Source organism: Dendrobates tinctorius, unplaced genomic scaffold (assembly GCF_039654945.1).
Source record: "Dendrobates tinctorius isolate UK_male_01 unplaced genomic scaffold, ASM3965494v1 ptg000032l, whole genome shotgun sequence".
NCBI classification, from domain to species: domain Eukaryota; kingdom Metazoa; phylum Chordata; class Amphibia; order Anura; family Dendrobatidae; genus Dendrobates; species Dendrobates tinctorius.
In genome coordinates, this window is record NW_027361700.1 from 592490 (window position 1) to 610535 (window position 18046).

Below are 18046 nucleotides of genomic sequence, written 5' to 3' on the forward strand. Positions count from 1 at the left end.
CAACCTGATGTCTCACTCCCGTTTCAGGTGGAGGTGGACGCTTCTGAGATTGGTGCAGGAGCGGTGTTGTCCCAAAAAGATCCTGTGACATCTAAAATGAATCCTTGTGCTTTCTTTTCCCGAAAGTTCTCCCCATCCGAACGTAACTATGATGTGGGGAATCGGGAACTGTTGGCCATGAAGTGGGCATTTGAGGAGTGGAGACATTGGTTGGAGGGAGCCAGACACCAAGTCGTGGTCCTTACTGACCACAAGAATTTGATTTACCTGGAGTCGGCCAAGCGCTTGAATCCTAGACAGGCTAGGTGGGCCTTGTTTTTCATACGTTTTGATTTTGTGGTCTCTTTTCTTCCGGGCACTAAGAATGTCAAGGCAGACGCCCTCTCTAGGAGTTTTCTTGCTGATTCTCCTGTTGTGACTAAGCCTGCTACCATCTTAGGTGAGGGGGTAGTTCTTTCTGCCATCTCGCCCGATTTGAGACGTGCTCTGGAAGAGTTTCAGGAGGACAAACCTGAGCGTTGTCCCAGTGGAAAGTTGTATGTTCCTGACCAGTGAAGGAAGAGAGTGATGTCTGAAGTTCATTGCTCTGCATTGGCTGGTCATCCAGGTATTTTTGGTACTAGAGATCTGGTGAGTCGGTCTTTTTGGTGGCCCGCCTTGTCTCGTGATGTCAGGAATTTTGTGCATTCCTGTGGGACTTGCTCCCGGTCTAAACCTTGTTCTCGCTCTAGTGGCTTGTTGATGCCTTTGCCGGTGCCCAGGAGGCCATGGACCCATATTTCAATGGATTTTATCTCTGATATGCCTGTCTCTCAGAGAATGACTGTTATTTGGGTGATTTGTGATAGATTCTCTAAGATGGTCCATTTTGTACCACTCCCTAAGTTGCCATCTTCCTCTGAGTTGGTGCCCTTGTTTTTGCAACAGGTGGTTCGCTTGCACGGGATTCTTGAGAACATTGTATCTGACAGAGGAGTTCAGTTTGTGTCTAGATTTTGGAGGACTTTCTGTTCCAAGCTGGGAATTCAGTTGTCCTTCTCCTCTGCGTTTCACCCTCAGACCAATGGGCAGACGGAGAGAACAAACCAGACTTTGGAGTCGTATTTGAGATGTTTTATTTCTGCCGATCAGGATGATTGGGTTTCATTTTTGCCCTTGGCCGAATTTGCTTTAAATAATAGAGCTAGTTCTGCCACTTTGATGTCACCTTTTTTTTGTAACTTTGGTTTTCACCCTCGATTTTCTTCAGGGCAGGTGGAGCCTTCTGCCTGCCCAGGTGTTGACACTGTGGTGGAGAGAATGCATCAGATCTGGGACCAAGTAGTGGATAAGTTGTCTCTCTCCCAGGAAAAGCCCCAGCGGTTTTCCAACCGGCGTAGGACCGTTGGTCCCCAGTTTAAGGTGGGTGATATGGTTTGGTTGTCATCAAAAAATATCGCTATGAAGGTGGCTTCTCCTAAGTTTAAGCCTAGATTTATTGGACCTTACAAGATTTTGGAGATTATTAATCCGGTCTCTTTTCGGTTGGCTCTTGCTGTCACATTTAAAATTCATAATGTGTTTCATAAGTCCTTGTTGAAGAGGTTTGTTGAACCAGTAGTTCCTGTGGTGGCACCTCCTGACCCTCTATTGGTTGAAGGTAACATGGAATTTGAGGTAGAGAAGATACTGGATTCCCGTCTGGCTAGACGGGGACTCCAGTATTTGGTTAAGTGGAAGGGTTATGGTCAGGAGGATAATTCCTGGGTCTCTGCCTCTGATATTCATGCCGAAAGATTGGTGCGTGCCTTTCATCGGGCTCACCCGGATCGCCCTGGTGGCATGGATGAGGGTTCGGTGACCCCTCCTCAAGGGGGAGGTACTGTTGTGAGTTCATTTTTCCCTTCACCATTGAGGTCTGATGAACTCCCTCCTCTGGTGAAGGAAGGTAGTGAGACTGATTACCAAACACCTGGGCAGCTAGATGATAACTGGGTGGCTGGAATTGAGGACTGGATATAAGGCTGCAGACGCCCTTCTTCCTGGCTGGTGATTTTCCTGCTGGATTCTTGGAGACCAGTGTGATTCCTGCGTCTCAAAGCTAAGTTTTTCTGCTCTGCTTTGTACTCTTCAGTTTTGTTTTTGCTTTGCCTTGTTTTTTGGGAGTTCTGCCATCCCCGGCCGGGGGTGAGCTGAATTCCATTTTTGTCTCTGATCTGTTGATCTTTTGCTCTGTCTTCAGAATATACCTGAGTGCTGATATAGTCTTTTGAAGCCGAGCGACTTCAGGGCCTGTTTTTCCTATCAGTCGGTTGGCTCATTTTGATAGGGTTTTTGCGGATGGCAGACAGCAGCTTTCCGATCCTGTCCTATGTAGTTAGCTTGGCCCCCATCATTTGCTCAACCTATCTTTCTATCTGTGTTAGTGTTTTCATCTTGCTTCACCGTCATTATATGTTGGGGGCTGCCTATTGCTTTGGGGTCTGCTCTGGGGCAGTTTAGTTTTTCCCCTTTCTGTCTTTAGGCTATGTAGCTCTCCGGCTGTGATCGAGGGGTCTAGGGCACCGTAGGAACCCCCACGGCTACTGCTAGTTGTTGTGGATAGGTTCAGGGGTCTGCAATCCGATAGCTGCCAACCTCTCTGGTTTTTCTGGACTTAGCTGGTATTTTGTTTTTTCCTCCTTCGGTGACTCATCATAACATTGGTTACTATATTTGACTTTTTGGGTATATTATCTTGGTAAATCTACCGTGACTTATTGACTTCTTTCCTGTGGCACAGCCCGCGATCATCTGACTAGTTATCTCTTACTTTGTATGAAGCAGTCATTTTCCTACCCTAGAACATTGTACACCATGGAGGGAACAAACCTTTCTTTCTCCCCTTATCTAAAATTCTTATCAAGTCTTGATGACATTTTCCATTAACAGTTTCATTAGACTCATACCTCTCTATATGAAATGACGGCCATATAACACTGAAGTCCACAGGACATGTCGGGCACTTGCCAATATTAATCTACTTCATCCCAAATGATTCAACGCACCTTACTTGAAAACATAATACAATGAAACCTTCCATCTGTGCAATGCAATAACCATAGCCACGCGTCACCAAGCTTATAAAAGAACATTTCTCATCATATATATAGCGAAATAAAACATCCTCCATCCTAAGAAAACATTATCTATAATACTAACAGTATGTATTTACATTGCTCATATATCCTCGCTCTCCCCTGCCGCAGTCTGTGCATGCAAATTACGCAGATAGTCCGCAGACATAGTATAATATTATACAGCTCCAGTCACCATAACAACATCAGTACCAGCAAAAAATTCCTCCCCTTGATTAATGGTCGATGATAGATATTTTATTATGTTGGATTTTTTTTTTTTCATTCTAAATTTTGCTCCTAATGTGCCCGAAGAAAGGACCGGGTGCATGAAATCACTTCTTTACTCCTTTGAGTAATGTGCAATACATGATCTAGAAAACTGCTCGGAGCATATTCCTGTGTCAGATGATATGTCAGGATCCACAGTGGCAAAATCTTGCAAATTTTGTTGGTGATTATGGTACATGGTTGAAATTACCTTACAAAGTGAAAAGGCCTTTGTAAGTACAGTGGGGAAAAAAAGTATTTAGTCAGTCAGCAATAGTGCAAGTTCCACCACTTAAAAAGATGAGAGGCGTCTGTAATTTACATCATAGGTAGACCTCAACTATGGGAGACAAACTGAGAAAAAAAAATCCAGAAAATCACATTGTCTGTTTTTTTTTCATTTTATTTGCATATTATGGTGGAAAATAAGTATTTGGTCAGAAACAAGCAATCAAGATTTCTGGCTCTCACAGACCTGTAACTTCTTCTTTAAGAGTCTCCTCTTTCCTCCACTCATTACCTGTAGTAATGGCACCTGTTTAAACTTATCAGTATAAAAAGACACCTGTGCACACCCTCAAACAGTCTGACTCCAAACTCCACTATGGTGAAGACCAAAGAGCTGTCAAAGGACACCAGAAACAAAATTGTAGCCCTGAACCAGGCTGGGAAGACTGAATCTGCAATAGCCAACCAGCTTGGAGTGAAGAAATCAACTGTGGGAGCAATAATTAGAAAATGGAAGACATACAAGACCACTGATAATCTCCCTCGATCTGGTGCTCCACGCAAAATCCCACCCCGTGGGGTCAGAAAGATCACAAGAACGGTGAGCAAAAATCCCAGAACCACGCGGGGGGGACCTAGTGAATGAACTGGAGAGAGCTGGGACCAATGTAACAAGGCCTACCATAAGTAACACACTACGCCACCATGGACTCAGATCCTGCAGTGCCAGACGTGTCCCACTGCTTAAGCCTGTACATGTCCGGGCCCGTCTGAAGTTTGCTAGAGAGCATTTGGATGATCCAGAGGAGTTTTGGGAGAATGTCCTATGGTCTGATGAAACCAAACTGGAACTGTTTGGTAGAAACACAACTTGTCGTGCTTGGAGGAAAAAGAATACTGAGTTGCATCCATCAAACACCATACCTACTGTAAAGCATGGTGGTGGAAACATCATGCTTTGGGGCTGTTTCACTGCAAAGGGGCCAGGACGACTGATCCGGGTACATGAAAGAATGAATGGGGCCATGTATCGTGAGATTTTGAGTGCAAACCTCCTTCCATCAGCAAGGGCATTGAAGATGAAACGTGGCTGGGTCTTTCAATATGACAATGATCCAAAGCACACCGCCAGGGCAACGAAGGAGTGGCTTTGTAAGAAGCATTTCAAGGTCCTGGAGTGGCCTAGCCAGTCTCCAGATCTCAACCCTATAGAAAACCTTTGGAGGGAGTTGAAAGTCCGTGTTGCCAAGCGAAAAGCCAAAAACATCACTGCTCTAGAGGAGATCTGCATGGAGGAATGGGCCAACATACCAACAACAGTGTGTGGCAACCTTGTGAAGACTTACAGAAAACGTTTGACCTCTGTCATTGCCAACAAAGGATATATCACAAAGTATTGAGATGAAATTTTGTTTCTGACCAAATACTTATTTTCCACCATAATATGCAAATAAAATGAAAAAAAAACAGACAATGTGATTTTCTGGATTTTTTTTTCTCAGTTTGTCTCCCATAGTTGAGGTCTACCTATGATGTAAATTACAGACGCCTCTCATCTTTTTAAGTGGTGGAACTTGCACTATTGCTGACTGACTAAATACTTTTTTTCCCCACTGTATGTACAGCATTATTTATAATTATTATTGCTCACTTATTTAACGCCATTAATTCCACAGCGCCTTACAGACATTATCTTCACTGTACCTATTGGGGCTGACAATCTAGATTACCTACAAACTCCTTATAGATGTTGTTCTTGGTGGGATTTGAACCCAGGACCCCAGCGCTGCAAAGGAACAGTGCCAACCACTGAGCCAACATGATGTTTAATAGAGCATAAATTGCATAAACTAATTTTCTGCAGGGACAATTCTGAGAACAAGTCAATTTTCTCTATAAATTCTCCTTGGAGGATGTAAATGAGATTTTACCTAATCTGATCCTCAGTGGTGATACTGTATTATGCAGAAGAATTCCCACCTGACACTACTGTAAAGTGTAGAAACCATGTAAAATGACTATCTGAGCACCTAACTGGAGTGGCAAGTATACGGCTCATGGACACTCTCAATGCTGTATTGTGGCTTTGTACAACGTTGTAATATCGCAATAATAGAAGACCATGGAGCTTTGCTGGTCCTCTGGATGACTCCAATTTTATACAGAGAGGTGTTTTATGGGCCTCTGGCTCAGTACAGGAGGGATTCCATGTGCTCCTGCTCCGTGTAGGAGGCCTGGGGATTAATATTACTGACACATGTCAGATGTATTTCTATAAACATATCAAATATCTAAAATTCTTCTAAAATACCTGAAGGGACAATTGAAAATACTTTCAGTAAGCAGAATTTATTAGGGAACATCTCCAGCAGACCACATCCACCATTTGCCCTACTGTGCATAGTCTACAGATGGTGGTCCAATACTTAGGTCTCTCACCATTAACTAAAGCCAAAGTTATTTTCAACAAAACTATGGGGGACGGCGGGATGCACCAACTAAACATTGGATACTATGGAAATCCCATGGTCCTCCATCAAAATGGTCCTCCATTTCGAACAGCTGATGGAGGCAAGTAGTCAGCACAGTCGCCATCTGTTAAGGATTTCTGCAAAGTGAACTGCTTGAATATGACAACACTGATTGTATAAATGTGATCTATGCATACTTACTTATATGTGTAACCAAATGCAGTGTGTGCAGTTCCCCTACCCTAAAGTACACATAGGTTTAGTGGATGTGGATGCCATGGTGTAATATTTTGATGTGTGCTATTTGTGATTTTCATATGGATAATTTTATGCAATAACATATTCTACTTTGCCCGTTACATTTACTGAAACATATTTTATACCATTCTTTGAACCGAAATTTTGCTTCCAAATATTCCTCAAGGATTACAACATTTTAAAGCAGCCACATGTGAATATATCTGGTCGTGGATACTCACCGAGGTCACCTTGCGGTATATTTGAGCGGCATTCTGGCATTCAGAATAGGGATATTCAGAGGTGGCCATCTCCAGCATGCACATCCCAAAGGCATAGACATCAACTGCTTCATCATACTTCTCTTCATACATCTCTGGGGCCATAAACTCTGGCGTGCCTGCGGATATTAAACACGATGTCAAAATCATGTTTTAAGAAAAACTCTTAAGAGCGAATATTAATTTTTAATTATTTCAAATTACTGCTAACTTGCTCACATGGCACATTCAAGCCCAGACTGGCAATCAAGGAAATGTAGGTTTTTGCTAGTAATAATGATATAATTTGACATAATTAATGTACTTGTCTAGACTATGAATGTTATCCTCCGATGGGCTGTATAATCCTAGTCCGCCTACAAATACAGTTCTACAGTAGTTCATAGGTGACCTACCCTCTGTTCTGCCATGGAATCAGAGTGGTAAAGGTGTCACTACAGATACCATGGTTGGATTCACATGTTCTACATTTCTGAATCTGAAAACCTTAGCTCTTAATATTTTACCTATAACGCTCTTCGCAAAAGAAGCACTCTTTAACGTGGCAAGTCCCAGGTCCCCAATTTTTACAAAGCCTGTGGGCCCCGTAATGAAGATGTTGTCACATTTAAGGTCACGGTGAATGATCGGAGGAGATCGGGTGTGGAGGAAGTGTAGGCCTTTCAGAATTTGACGGCTCCATCTTTGCAAAACCTTCAGTTTCATCTCCTTGAATCTCTTCAAGTAGCTAAAATATCAACAGTAAGACAATTTTAGGAAGAATCGTGTTCATTCAGAAAAGAAGCAAAGAAGAAAATTCTCTAGGCAAGGAAATCAGTTATGGAGAACACAAGTAAATTGGGTGTAAGGTCAGGAGGCTTCATATTCTCATTGGACTAGCCTGCTTATAGTCTATTGTAAATGTAATATTATATTCATTTTGGTTTATTCTGTATTTACAATGGACAGAATTTGGGGCTTATCTAGAGAGGATTTATAAAAATGATGAATATTAATTTGCAGCATTCTTAGGGTTGGCTATCTAGGCATGATTATGGAGGTAAAATAAGGCTCAGTGTTATGAATGAGTCACCGTAGGAGGCAAAAACAGAAATACTAGCTAAGTCCAGAAAACCAGAGAAGTTGGCAGCTATCGGATTGCAGACCCCTGAACCTAACAACAACAACTAGCAGTAGCCGTGGGGGGTTCCTACAGTGCCCTAGACCCCTCGATCACAGCCGGAGAACTACATAGCCTAAAGACAGAAAGGGAAATCTAAACTGCCCCAGAGCAGACCTCAAAGCAATAGGCAGCCCCCAACATATAATGACGGTGAAGCAAGATGAAAAAACACTCACACAGATAGAAAGATAGGCTGAGCAAATGATGGGGCGAAAGCTAACTAAATAGGACAGAATAGAAAAGCTGCTGTCTGCAATCCGCCAAAACCCTCTCAAAAACAAGAGCCAACAGACCGATAAGGAAAAAAGCCCAGAAGACGCTAGGCTTCAAAAACACTAAAACAGTACTCAGGTATTATCTGAAGACAGAGCAAAAAGGAATTCAGCTCACCCAGCAGGGAAAGGCAGAAATCCAGAAAAACAAGGCAAAACAAAACCAAAACACAAATGCAAAAAGTAGAGCAGAAAACTTAGCTTTTGAGGAGCAGGAATCAGACTAGTCTCCAAGAATCCTTCAGAGTAATCACCCGCAAGGCAGAAGGGCGTCGGCTGCCTTATATCCAGTCAGCAATTCCAGTCACCCAGTTATCATCATTCTGCTCAGGTGCTTTGTAATCAGCCTCACTACCTTCCTCCACCAGAAGAGGGAGTTCATCAGACCTCAATGGTGAAGGGGAAAATGAACTCACAACAGCTCAGTTGCAGTACTGAACACAGTCACTCTTCTATGGACATATCTGTGCCAGGTACTTCAGGTGCAATGGAGTTCCAGTTGAGTGCTGATCATTTGTCCTACCTATTGGCAGGAGTCCCAACTTTAGACCACCCCCTTCCCAATCATATACTGAAGGCTAGGTCATCAACTGAAAATGACAGAAAACACTATAGAGAATGCAGTTTTCACTTTATATAGGCTGAAAAGGTAAAACCCAAAGCTGTAAAAATACATGTACTTATCAGAATCAATGTAAGTGTAAAAAATAATGATATCCTTACGTCTTCAGCGTCCCAGATGTCATGAGCTCGGTAACAAGTACTATACATATCTGCCCTTTCACGATGGACTTCCAAGAGTCATAAAAGCGGACAATGTTTGGATGTTGTAGTCCTTTCAGCATCTCTACTTCTTCACTAAACCTCTGGCGCTCTGCTTTTGTCAGCTTTCTGGTCTGTACAATAGGGAACAGAAAAAGTTAAAAAAGTCATTGTCTTGTATCTATGATGGGCTCTTCAACAACATTTGAAACTTAAAGCACCATCCCAACGTTTTTTTTTTAATTGCAGCGGTAGAATGGTCAGCTCCAGCCACTTCTGCAGTTTGTGACCTGCCGGATCGCTCCAGTGTTTGCTGGGTGAGCCGGAGATCATGTCTCAATGTAAGCCCATGAGAGTCACAACAAGTCCAGTACCAGGCTCTCATAGACTGACACTGAGCGCTTGTGACCGTTACTATTGACTTCCGGTCAGTCAAAAGTTGGGGGTCACAAGATGGCGATAGGGATCGGAGCGGCTCGAGAAACAGTTGAAAATGGCGGCTGCTAAGTATAATACTAGTGTCAGGGAATTTAATCTAGCACCACTCCAGCGCTGAAATAAAAAAAAACGCTGCAGTAAAGGACTTGTAGTAAAATAATGTATTATACATACATATTATCAATTACACGCAAAACTGGTTTATGCCACATGGAACGCTAAAAAAAGAGAATTAACAAATACCCATTTTATTTTCAGTTATTTCTTAAATGTTCTTGAAGTATACCTTCACTTTTTAACTCTGCGATGACTTAACAACTACATAATGAATTATGTGACTCTGTGACAGGAACCCTGCATGTTCCCATTTATATATCTTTATGCTTCCTACTACATTTTTCATCTGGATGATATTTCCCACAGATAATTTGTCCTTGTTAATGGTGTAAACAACTCGCAGACGTCCTTTTAACAACAAGAGCTGCACATTTCGCAATTTGCAACCACTCTACCTCACTCGGTGAGCCCAAACCCAGAGACATCTGTCTCCATCATTATCACGGTTAATTGTCCGTGAAGCCAGGCAGGCTTCACTATTTTTAACATATAGCTTTTTGCACCATGTTATGTGAACATAATTATTCTAGAAAGTCTGATTCTACTGAGAAAATAACATTAAGTACCAAAAAAATCCCCTGTTAATGGGAAATAAGTAATAGCATAACTCAGAAAACAGTATATATCAACAAAGAGCCATATCTCAACTATTAAGTGAAAATTAAGGACCAAAAGAGTTTTAGCATAAAAAATAAATTTTATTGCATAATAATTAAAAACAACAGCAGAGCAACAATGCTAAAACAGGCAGTGGTAGACATAAATGGTAGATGATATCTAGAAAAGAATCCAAGTGGAAAGGGCATTACTCCCTCAAAGTACTCAATGATAAATCACATCCATGTAGTGTAAATATAATCTAGAGTGCCTTATTCATGAATCTGCCATATTTTATATAGTAGAGGTAATAGAGAGTATATCTTTTGCCAAAGAATTTATTTTAATAAATTCACTAGAATGTTAATTCTCAGCTGAGAAAAAAATGGGACCAATATAGTGTAATGTACATGACGCCGTGAGCAGTAACCACCACACGGAGAATAGATTAAATAGGTTACAAAAAGCTGCACCAAACATATGAGCTCACATAAAGTGGCAAAAGTTACAAATAAATACAAGTAATTGCCACAATGTGAGCCGGCATATTCACGAAGAGCAACATAAATAAACAGTTAGTTGCTCAGCAGAATAAACCACATATTAATGTGAATAAAACTGGGTGCAAATTGAAAAGAAAATGCAAATAATAACCTCAGCAAATATTGGCGCAGATAAGCCCATACAAATGACCAAACTAAGGCCAAAGCAAAGTATTCTCTACTAGGCAGAGAAAAAAAGACCTATTCATGCAAGTTGAACCGGATAACAATTGAAAAATAGAGTAACGTAACACTTACATGAAGTGACTATGTGCTGCCACTGCCTGCCGCCTCTACGCGCGTTGCGCCTTGGCTTCCTCAGGAGGAAGCCAAGGCGCAACGCGCGTAGAGGCGGCAGGCAGTGGCAGCACATAGTCACTTCATGTAAGTGTTACGTTACTCTATTTTTCAATTGTTATCCGGTTCAACTTGCATGAATAGGTCTTTTTTTCTCTGCCTAGTAGAGAATACTTTGCTTTGGCCTTAGTTTGGTCATTTGTATGGGCTTATCTGCGCCAATATTTGCTGAGGTTATTATTTGCATTTTCTTTTCAATTTGCACCCAGTTTTATTCACATTAATATGTGGTTTATTCTGCTGAGCAACTAACTGTTTATTTATGTTGCTCTTCGTGAATATGCCGGCTCACATTGTGGCAATTACTTGTATTTATTTGTAACTTTTGCCACTTTATGTGAGCTCATATGTTTGGTGCAGCTTTTTGTAACCTATTTAATCTATTCTCCGTGTGGTGGTTACTGCTCACGGCGTCATGTACATTACACTATATTGGTCCCATTTTTTTCTCAGCTGAGAATTAACATTCTAGTGAATTTATTAAAATAAATTCTTTGGCAAAAGATATACTCTCTATTACCTCTACTATATAAAATATGGCAGATTCATGAATAAGGCACTCTAGATTATATTTACACTACATGGATGTGATTTATCATTGAGTACTTTGAGGGAGTAATGCCCTTTCCACTTGGATTCTTTTCTAGATATCATCTACCATTTATGTCTACCACTGCCTGTTTTAGCATTGTTGCTCTGCTGTTGTTTTTAATTATTATGCAATAAAATTTATTTTTTATGCTAAAACTCTTTTGGTCCTTAATTTTCACTTAATAGTTGAGATATGGCTCTTTGTTGATATGAGAAAATAACATGTACTGAAAAAACTACAAAAAAAATGGTGCTTAGGTATAAATGTATTTATGTGACATAAAATATGTCAAACTTGTCAGAAATATTGTACGCAAAGGGGATCTCATTTTCTTTTACAGATGTTTAGGTCTGAAATTTGAAAATTATTGGCAGAAACTTTTGGAAATTTTCTTGCCTGTTAATAAAATACTAATCTTTAATAAGAGCCCACCAGTGGATCTTCTTCTCTGTTGAACCTTCCAACTTCTGTCTCCAGGACAATAAATCTATACAACAAACTTCTTCCTTCTGAAGTAGTTGTAGAAAAACAAGAAAACACCGTCTCTTACAAAACGCTGGCCTCATCGTGGATGTAAGATGTCACAATTTTGGCAGGATAAACAAGCGAACTGGGCCTCGAGAGGTGGGTCTTATGCAAACCTCACCCAAGAATAAGAATTTGCGGGTGTTTCTAACGTGAAGCATAAATATATGTCGATTTGACAATTTTAATGTTTGTAAATTTGCCACTGCTTGATTAAAACTTTAGAAGGAATATATAAGGATATACTGAATTAGATCCCGTGAGGATAATGGCACATTATCCACCAGAACAAGACAAATTCTGAAGCACAGGGCTGAAATAAGCAGTGAGCTAGTGGGTCCACCATTTATATACCAAACTTTGTCTATGCAGCAAGTACGGTATATAGACTGAAGTTATTAACAGCTGAAATAAAAATCATCTGTCAATTATTGGGAAATTTTATCAAAGTAATTCATATTTTGAGAAATCAATCTTTTTCAGTGGATCCAAAACTAGGACAGCCAAGACTCATTATGAGTATCTCCTGGTTCTACCCAAACATGCCCACATCTCACAAAAAGCTTTGATATATATTTTCTAACGAGCCAGAAAAAAAACAAAAAACAGATCAGCACAGTGCAAATACCTTAAAAATTGAATGTGACTGCATTATACGTATGTAGAATTGTTAGAGGCACAGAAATACAGAGGAAGGAAGCCCAATAAAGGCTTACATACACATTATTCTAAAGTAGACCAAAACCGCCAATATCGTTAGCATCGCCCAATAGTCTAATATGTACATGGGTCTCCTGGCTGTCACACATTAGATGCGTCAGGGGGCCCACATACATATTAGACTTTTGGCCAATGATGCCGATACTGGCAGGTTTGGACAACTTTAACATAATGTTTATGAAGGCCTTTAGTGTCTTATTGGCCAAGCAATCCCTAAGGTGTATGCATGCATCAGATAAAAGTAAAAATGACAATATTATAGAATACATGTGTAAGAAAGACTACTAGCTATTAAGAGGAAGCTGTAATTAGCGGCCTATCTAACAGACAGAGCAGGTACAATTACTTTCACGTGTATCTTTTAAAAAGGAGCTGATGGCCAGAAGGGCAATTTTTATTACATTACTGAGTTTTCCAAATATTACAGTTTATAATTCTGTAAAATAATTAGCGCATAAAGAAGAAGATAATGACAGATTAGAGCGGCTGCATTGATTAAACTTTCAGGTAGTCTATGACATATAAAAGCTCATAAATCACATATGAGCATCTTCTAACTTGAGTTATGAAGGCAGGAAGAGAGCTAATTATATAGCGTTAAATGTTGCAGATGATGTTGGCAATGAGTTTGATCATACAATAAAGAATAATGAAGAGTATTAATATAGTATCATAGGATTTACAAGATTTTCTAGTTATTCCGCACAACCTCACTTTCTCAGAGTAAAGTATGATCCACACCCTTTATAACAACATAATGTACTTATACACACAATAAGAAGCGCAACTCATAAAGTGCCACATGGAACCGTAAGTGGCTCAAAGCAGGAGCCATCAAAGTGTCTTTCTTGGACCCTTTTGATACTAAAGGCTCTAGTAGCCAAGAGGTTATTGAGATAAGTGATCAGTAGAACAGGTTAATACCATGATATGCACAATATCTTTAAGACCCAAATTTCTTTGGGTGAATGAATGACCTACACATATGTTTGGAGATATTCAAAATACCCCAATATATTTTAATTACCATAATATGGAGGTGGAGTACAAAAAGGATTAGGACTTATTTCCCCTTCCCTGTCATGACTTTCAGGACTGTAAACATCTCCCGTACCCATTGAGGAGCATGTACAGAGTAGGATAACTTTGTTGGTTCATACCTCTAGTAGGGTGGTTGGATGAGGACAACCTGACTTGAGGCTCTTTCTCTTCATAAGCTGTATAGTGGCCATTTGGTCTGCCTGCATGGCACTCGTGGGTGGGAAAGTTTTGAACATTAGCGTATGTCTAGCCTATGTTTAATTTTTGAAGACAAAGAAATACTTTCTCTCTTCCAGGATGACATGCTGGTACTAAATAAAACACTACACAGAAATTTGGCTGTGAAGAAAAGTATTTTTGGACTCTGAGGTCTAGTGAAAAGTAAAACAAAAATGTACCAGCACGTAATATAAAACAGACATAATTGTGGTGAAATCTGTCGGTCAATTTTCATAGATCAAAATATCAACAAAACAACTGTTCTGCGCTGTATTTTGTTGGAATACTTTTCCATTTTATGCTGCCAAAGTCAGTAAAAAACACATATTAGATTTCCATTAAGCTAACTTTCTAATTTTCACACCTGATTCATGCTCGCTTAATTGTTGTTAAAATTATCGACACATCCCATTAATGAAAAATTAAATACATGGACTCTCTAGAGCAGGGGCGGAAGCACAATTGGTGAAAACTGCAAAGCCCGCATGGAGGTCCAAGAGGTAAGGAGTTCCACTACCACGTCCAAAGCGTGGGAATTGTACGGTATGATGAAATATTGGACTGAAAAGGGTCCATATATTGTTCTTGCTCAGAGGCCTCTTCTTGTCTGTGGCCGCTCCTGATCTAAAGATCTGTTAAATGGAGAATTTTACTAGATTCCATATAAAGATTAAAATAAAATTGTATGCTTCTATACAAGTTCAAAGGCATACATAATATTACATAGAGGAAAAATCCAGGAACCGCAAAAAAAATATGTTTTATATATAAAACATCACATTTATTTGGCTATGGCGAAAAATGAAGAATAAATGAAGATAGTATAAAATAACATGGTGGACAACGGGTTTTCAGTCCTTCAGACTCTTAGTCTTGATGCAATATATTTTTTGCTGGATTTTTCCACTATTTCTTCCATGGTTGCAGCTCAGGAGCCAGCTTAATCCATCCGTGCACCACGGCCTGCTTCAATATATCTTCTACACCAGTGAGCTGATGAACTGTTCGCTTTTCTCATAGAGTATGACCTCATAGGTTTTTTGTTTAAATGCCTAATATGACTCTTTATGGAGTAGTAATATGGCCAAGTACGTGGTCCCTAATACATGACAAAATCATGGAGTCACCACTAACCTTACAATAGTAAAAAATGGGAGGACATTGCTCAACCTAGTCCGACAGTAAGGGTACCGTTACACCTAGCGACTCACCAGCGATCCCGACCAGCGATATGACGCGGTCAGGATCGCTGGTGCATCGCTAGGTGGTCGCTAGTGAGCTGCCACACAGGCAGATCTCACCAGCGACATCGCTGGGGACGGGGATCGCTACTTACCTGTCACACTAGGCGATCCTGCGTCCTCCCGCCCGGCTCCACGCGCTGCTCGTCGTCACAGCAGGAAGCGCCGCAGGAAGTGGACGACGAGGAATGATCCAGCAGCTTCTCGCGCGATCAGCGATAACCAGCGGGGGAGCCGGTCGGAGGTAAGTATCACATGCAGCGATATTGCTAGCAATATCGCTGTAACGTCACAAAATCGGTGACTTTACAGCGATATTGCTAGCGATATTGCAGTGTGTAACTGGGGCTTTACACTTTGAAGTCAACATTGACCGACGTGAATATGGGCTCATTTCCTGCCAACATGATGTCTAATTTGCAACTTTGACAAACAATAGTGTGGAAACAACAATGCAACACCCCATTATTGTATAGAACCATGAAACTAATCTGAAACATACAGGATTAGTTGGTCTTTGGAACATATCATCTGTCAGCGTGCTAATAGCACAAAATCAGCTTCATACTTAACACATTTAGTAAGGAGAAAGCAAATAGGAATTGGTGAAGTGTCTCTTTTATTGGCTATTCTGTCTGCAACTTGTATAGGGAGTTGGGAATTTATCTATATATTACAATCAGTCTCTTTCAGAATTTATCCTCCCCAAAACCCTTTGTCAATTGTCCAGTGCAATGAGGTAAGTTGCGACAAACGGTCTCTGTCAGCAGTACGCAATGAAAGTTTCCAGTGCCTTGTTACACAACTCAACTACACAGGATGCATTGTGACAGTGTCCAAAACTATTGGAATGCCCTGTTCTTTTGGAAAAAGGTATCAAGAGGCACATAGGTGACAGCCAGGAGCCAATATAGCTGCCAGGAGTCAACCAATGAAATCTTGTTTTGGTACATCATTCTACTCTCACCGGTTCAATACATCATTTTCCATCAAAATTCCTGCCAAATCCTATAGCCCAGTATTGGAAGGAATAAAGGACTATGGAATAAAGGACTAGGCATCCTTGCCAAAATGCTTGAGCAATTTAAAGGGAACCTGTCAACATGTTTTATATTGTCTTTTTAATTAATAATACAAGTCTTGTGTAAGAATAATAAGAAATAGCTAGATACGCTAATTGATCAATCACATAGCACATACAAAATAATGATTTATTGTGATCTCATTTTCACTTATGAAATATGTTTTTATAACCGCTTACAATTTTTCTTTGTTCTCATCTGGACAAATGGCAAACAGAAAATAGGATAGCCTATAATAATAATTTTCATTTCAATAGCGCCAACATATTCTGCAGCACTTTACATTACAGAGGGGACTTGTACAGAGAATAAAGACATCACAGAGTAACACATAAAATCAACAGATGCCAAAAGAAGTGAGAGCCCTGCTCACAGGCTTACAATCTATGAGGAAAAAGAAATTACCTATAGGGTTTGAATGGGTCATCCTATCTGTAAAACAATAAGGTAGACAATCTGTATACAGAAAAGTCATTATTTCCTCGTAAAGGAGACAGTTTATCACTGATAATTTTAGACATAGGAATATACTCAGGAGAGTAATAGATGTCATATGACTGATCGACAATACAGTGAAGGAAATAATTAATTGATCCCTTGCTGATTTTGTAAGTTTGCCCTCTGACAAACTGGTTTGGCTTTTATCCTAAGTCATGTAACTAGGCTCGTTAAAGGGTCAACATTGACTTTTAGGATTGCTACCTCTAATAGGTGGCACTAGAGTTCTAGTCCTCTTCCTCTCTGAAGAGACAATTTGCATAATTAGCATATTTCCCAGAGGAGCATTGCGGCTTTAAGTCTCCTCACCTCGACATGCTTAGCATGTGATTCTCCGCAAGGAGAAATGATACTTCTTGGATATCGGTCAGACGCCTCTCTCACAGCCAAACCAGATCTCCCACTTTGCACTGATGAGGGGCAGTACCCCGAAACACAGTGTCTGCAAATGGAGATTCTGGTTTGGCTTTTATCCTAAGTCATGTAACTAGGCTCGTTAAAGGGTCAACATTGACTTTTAGGATTGCTACCTCTAATAGGTGGCACTAGAGTTCTAGTCCTCTTCCTCTCTGAAGAGACAATTTGCATAATTAGCATATTTCCCAGAGGAGCATTGCGGCTTTAAGTCTCCTCACCTCGACATGCTTAGCATGTCATTCTCCGCAAGGAGAAATGATACTTCTTGGATATCGGTCAGACGCCTCTCTCACAGCCAAACCAGATCTCCCACTTTGCACTGATGAGGGGCAGTACCCCGAAACACAGTGTCTGCAAATGGAGATTCTGGTTTGGCTTTTATCCTAAGTCATGTAACTAGGCTCGTTAAAGGGTCAACATTGACTTTTAGGATTGCTACCTCTAATAGGTGGCACTAGAGTTCTAGTCCTCTTCCTCTCTGAAGAGACAATTTGCATAATTACCCCCTGACAAAGACATGAACAGTCTACAATTTTAAGGGTAGGCTAATTTTAACATTGAAGAGATAGAATATCAAAAATAAAATCCAGAAAATCACATTGTATAAATTATATAAATTCATCTGCAATTTGCAGTGAGAAATAAGTATTTGATGCCCTTCCAACCATTAGGAGTTCTGGCTCCTACAGACCAGTTAGACGCTCCTAATCAACTTATTATCAGCATTAAAGACAGCAGTCTTACATAGTCACCTTTATAAAAGACTCCTGTCCACAGACTCAAATAATCAGCCAGACTCTAACCTCTACAACATGGGCAAGACCAAAGAGCTTTCTAAAGATGTCAGGGACAAAATCATAGACCTGCACAAAGCTGGAATGG

General features: G+C 40.4%; 1 protein-coding gene across 1 annotated transcript in view; it reads right to left on the minus strand.

Moving 5' to 3' along the window:
- The window catches only part of WNK4 (WNK lysine deficient protein kinase 4), a 180802-nt gene that overhangs the window by 69074 nt on the left and 93682 nt on the right, over positions 1-18046 (minus strand). Inside the window, exons 2-4 of the mRNA XM_073572303.1 lie at positions 8740-8912; positions 7089-7309; positions 6544-6701 (exon numbers count right to left, since the gene is read on the minus strand). Of these exons, the coding sequence (XP_073428404.1) occupies positions 6544-6701; positions 7089-7309; positions 8740-8912 (552 nt within the window). The remainder of the gene's footprint in view (positions 1-6543; positions 6702-7088; positions 7310-8739; positions 8913-18046) is intronic.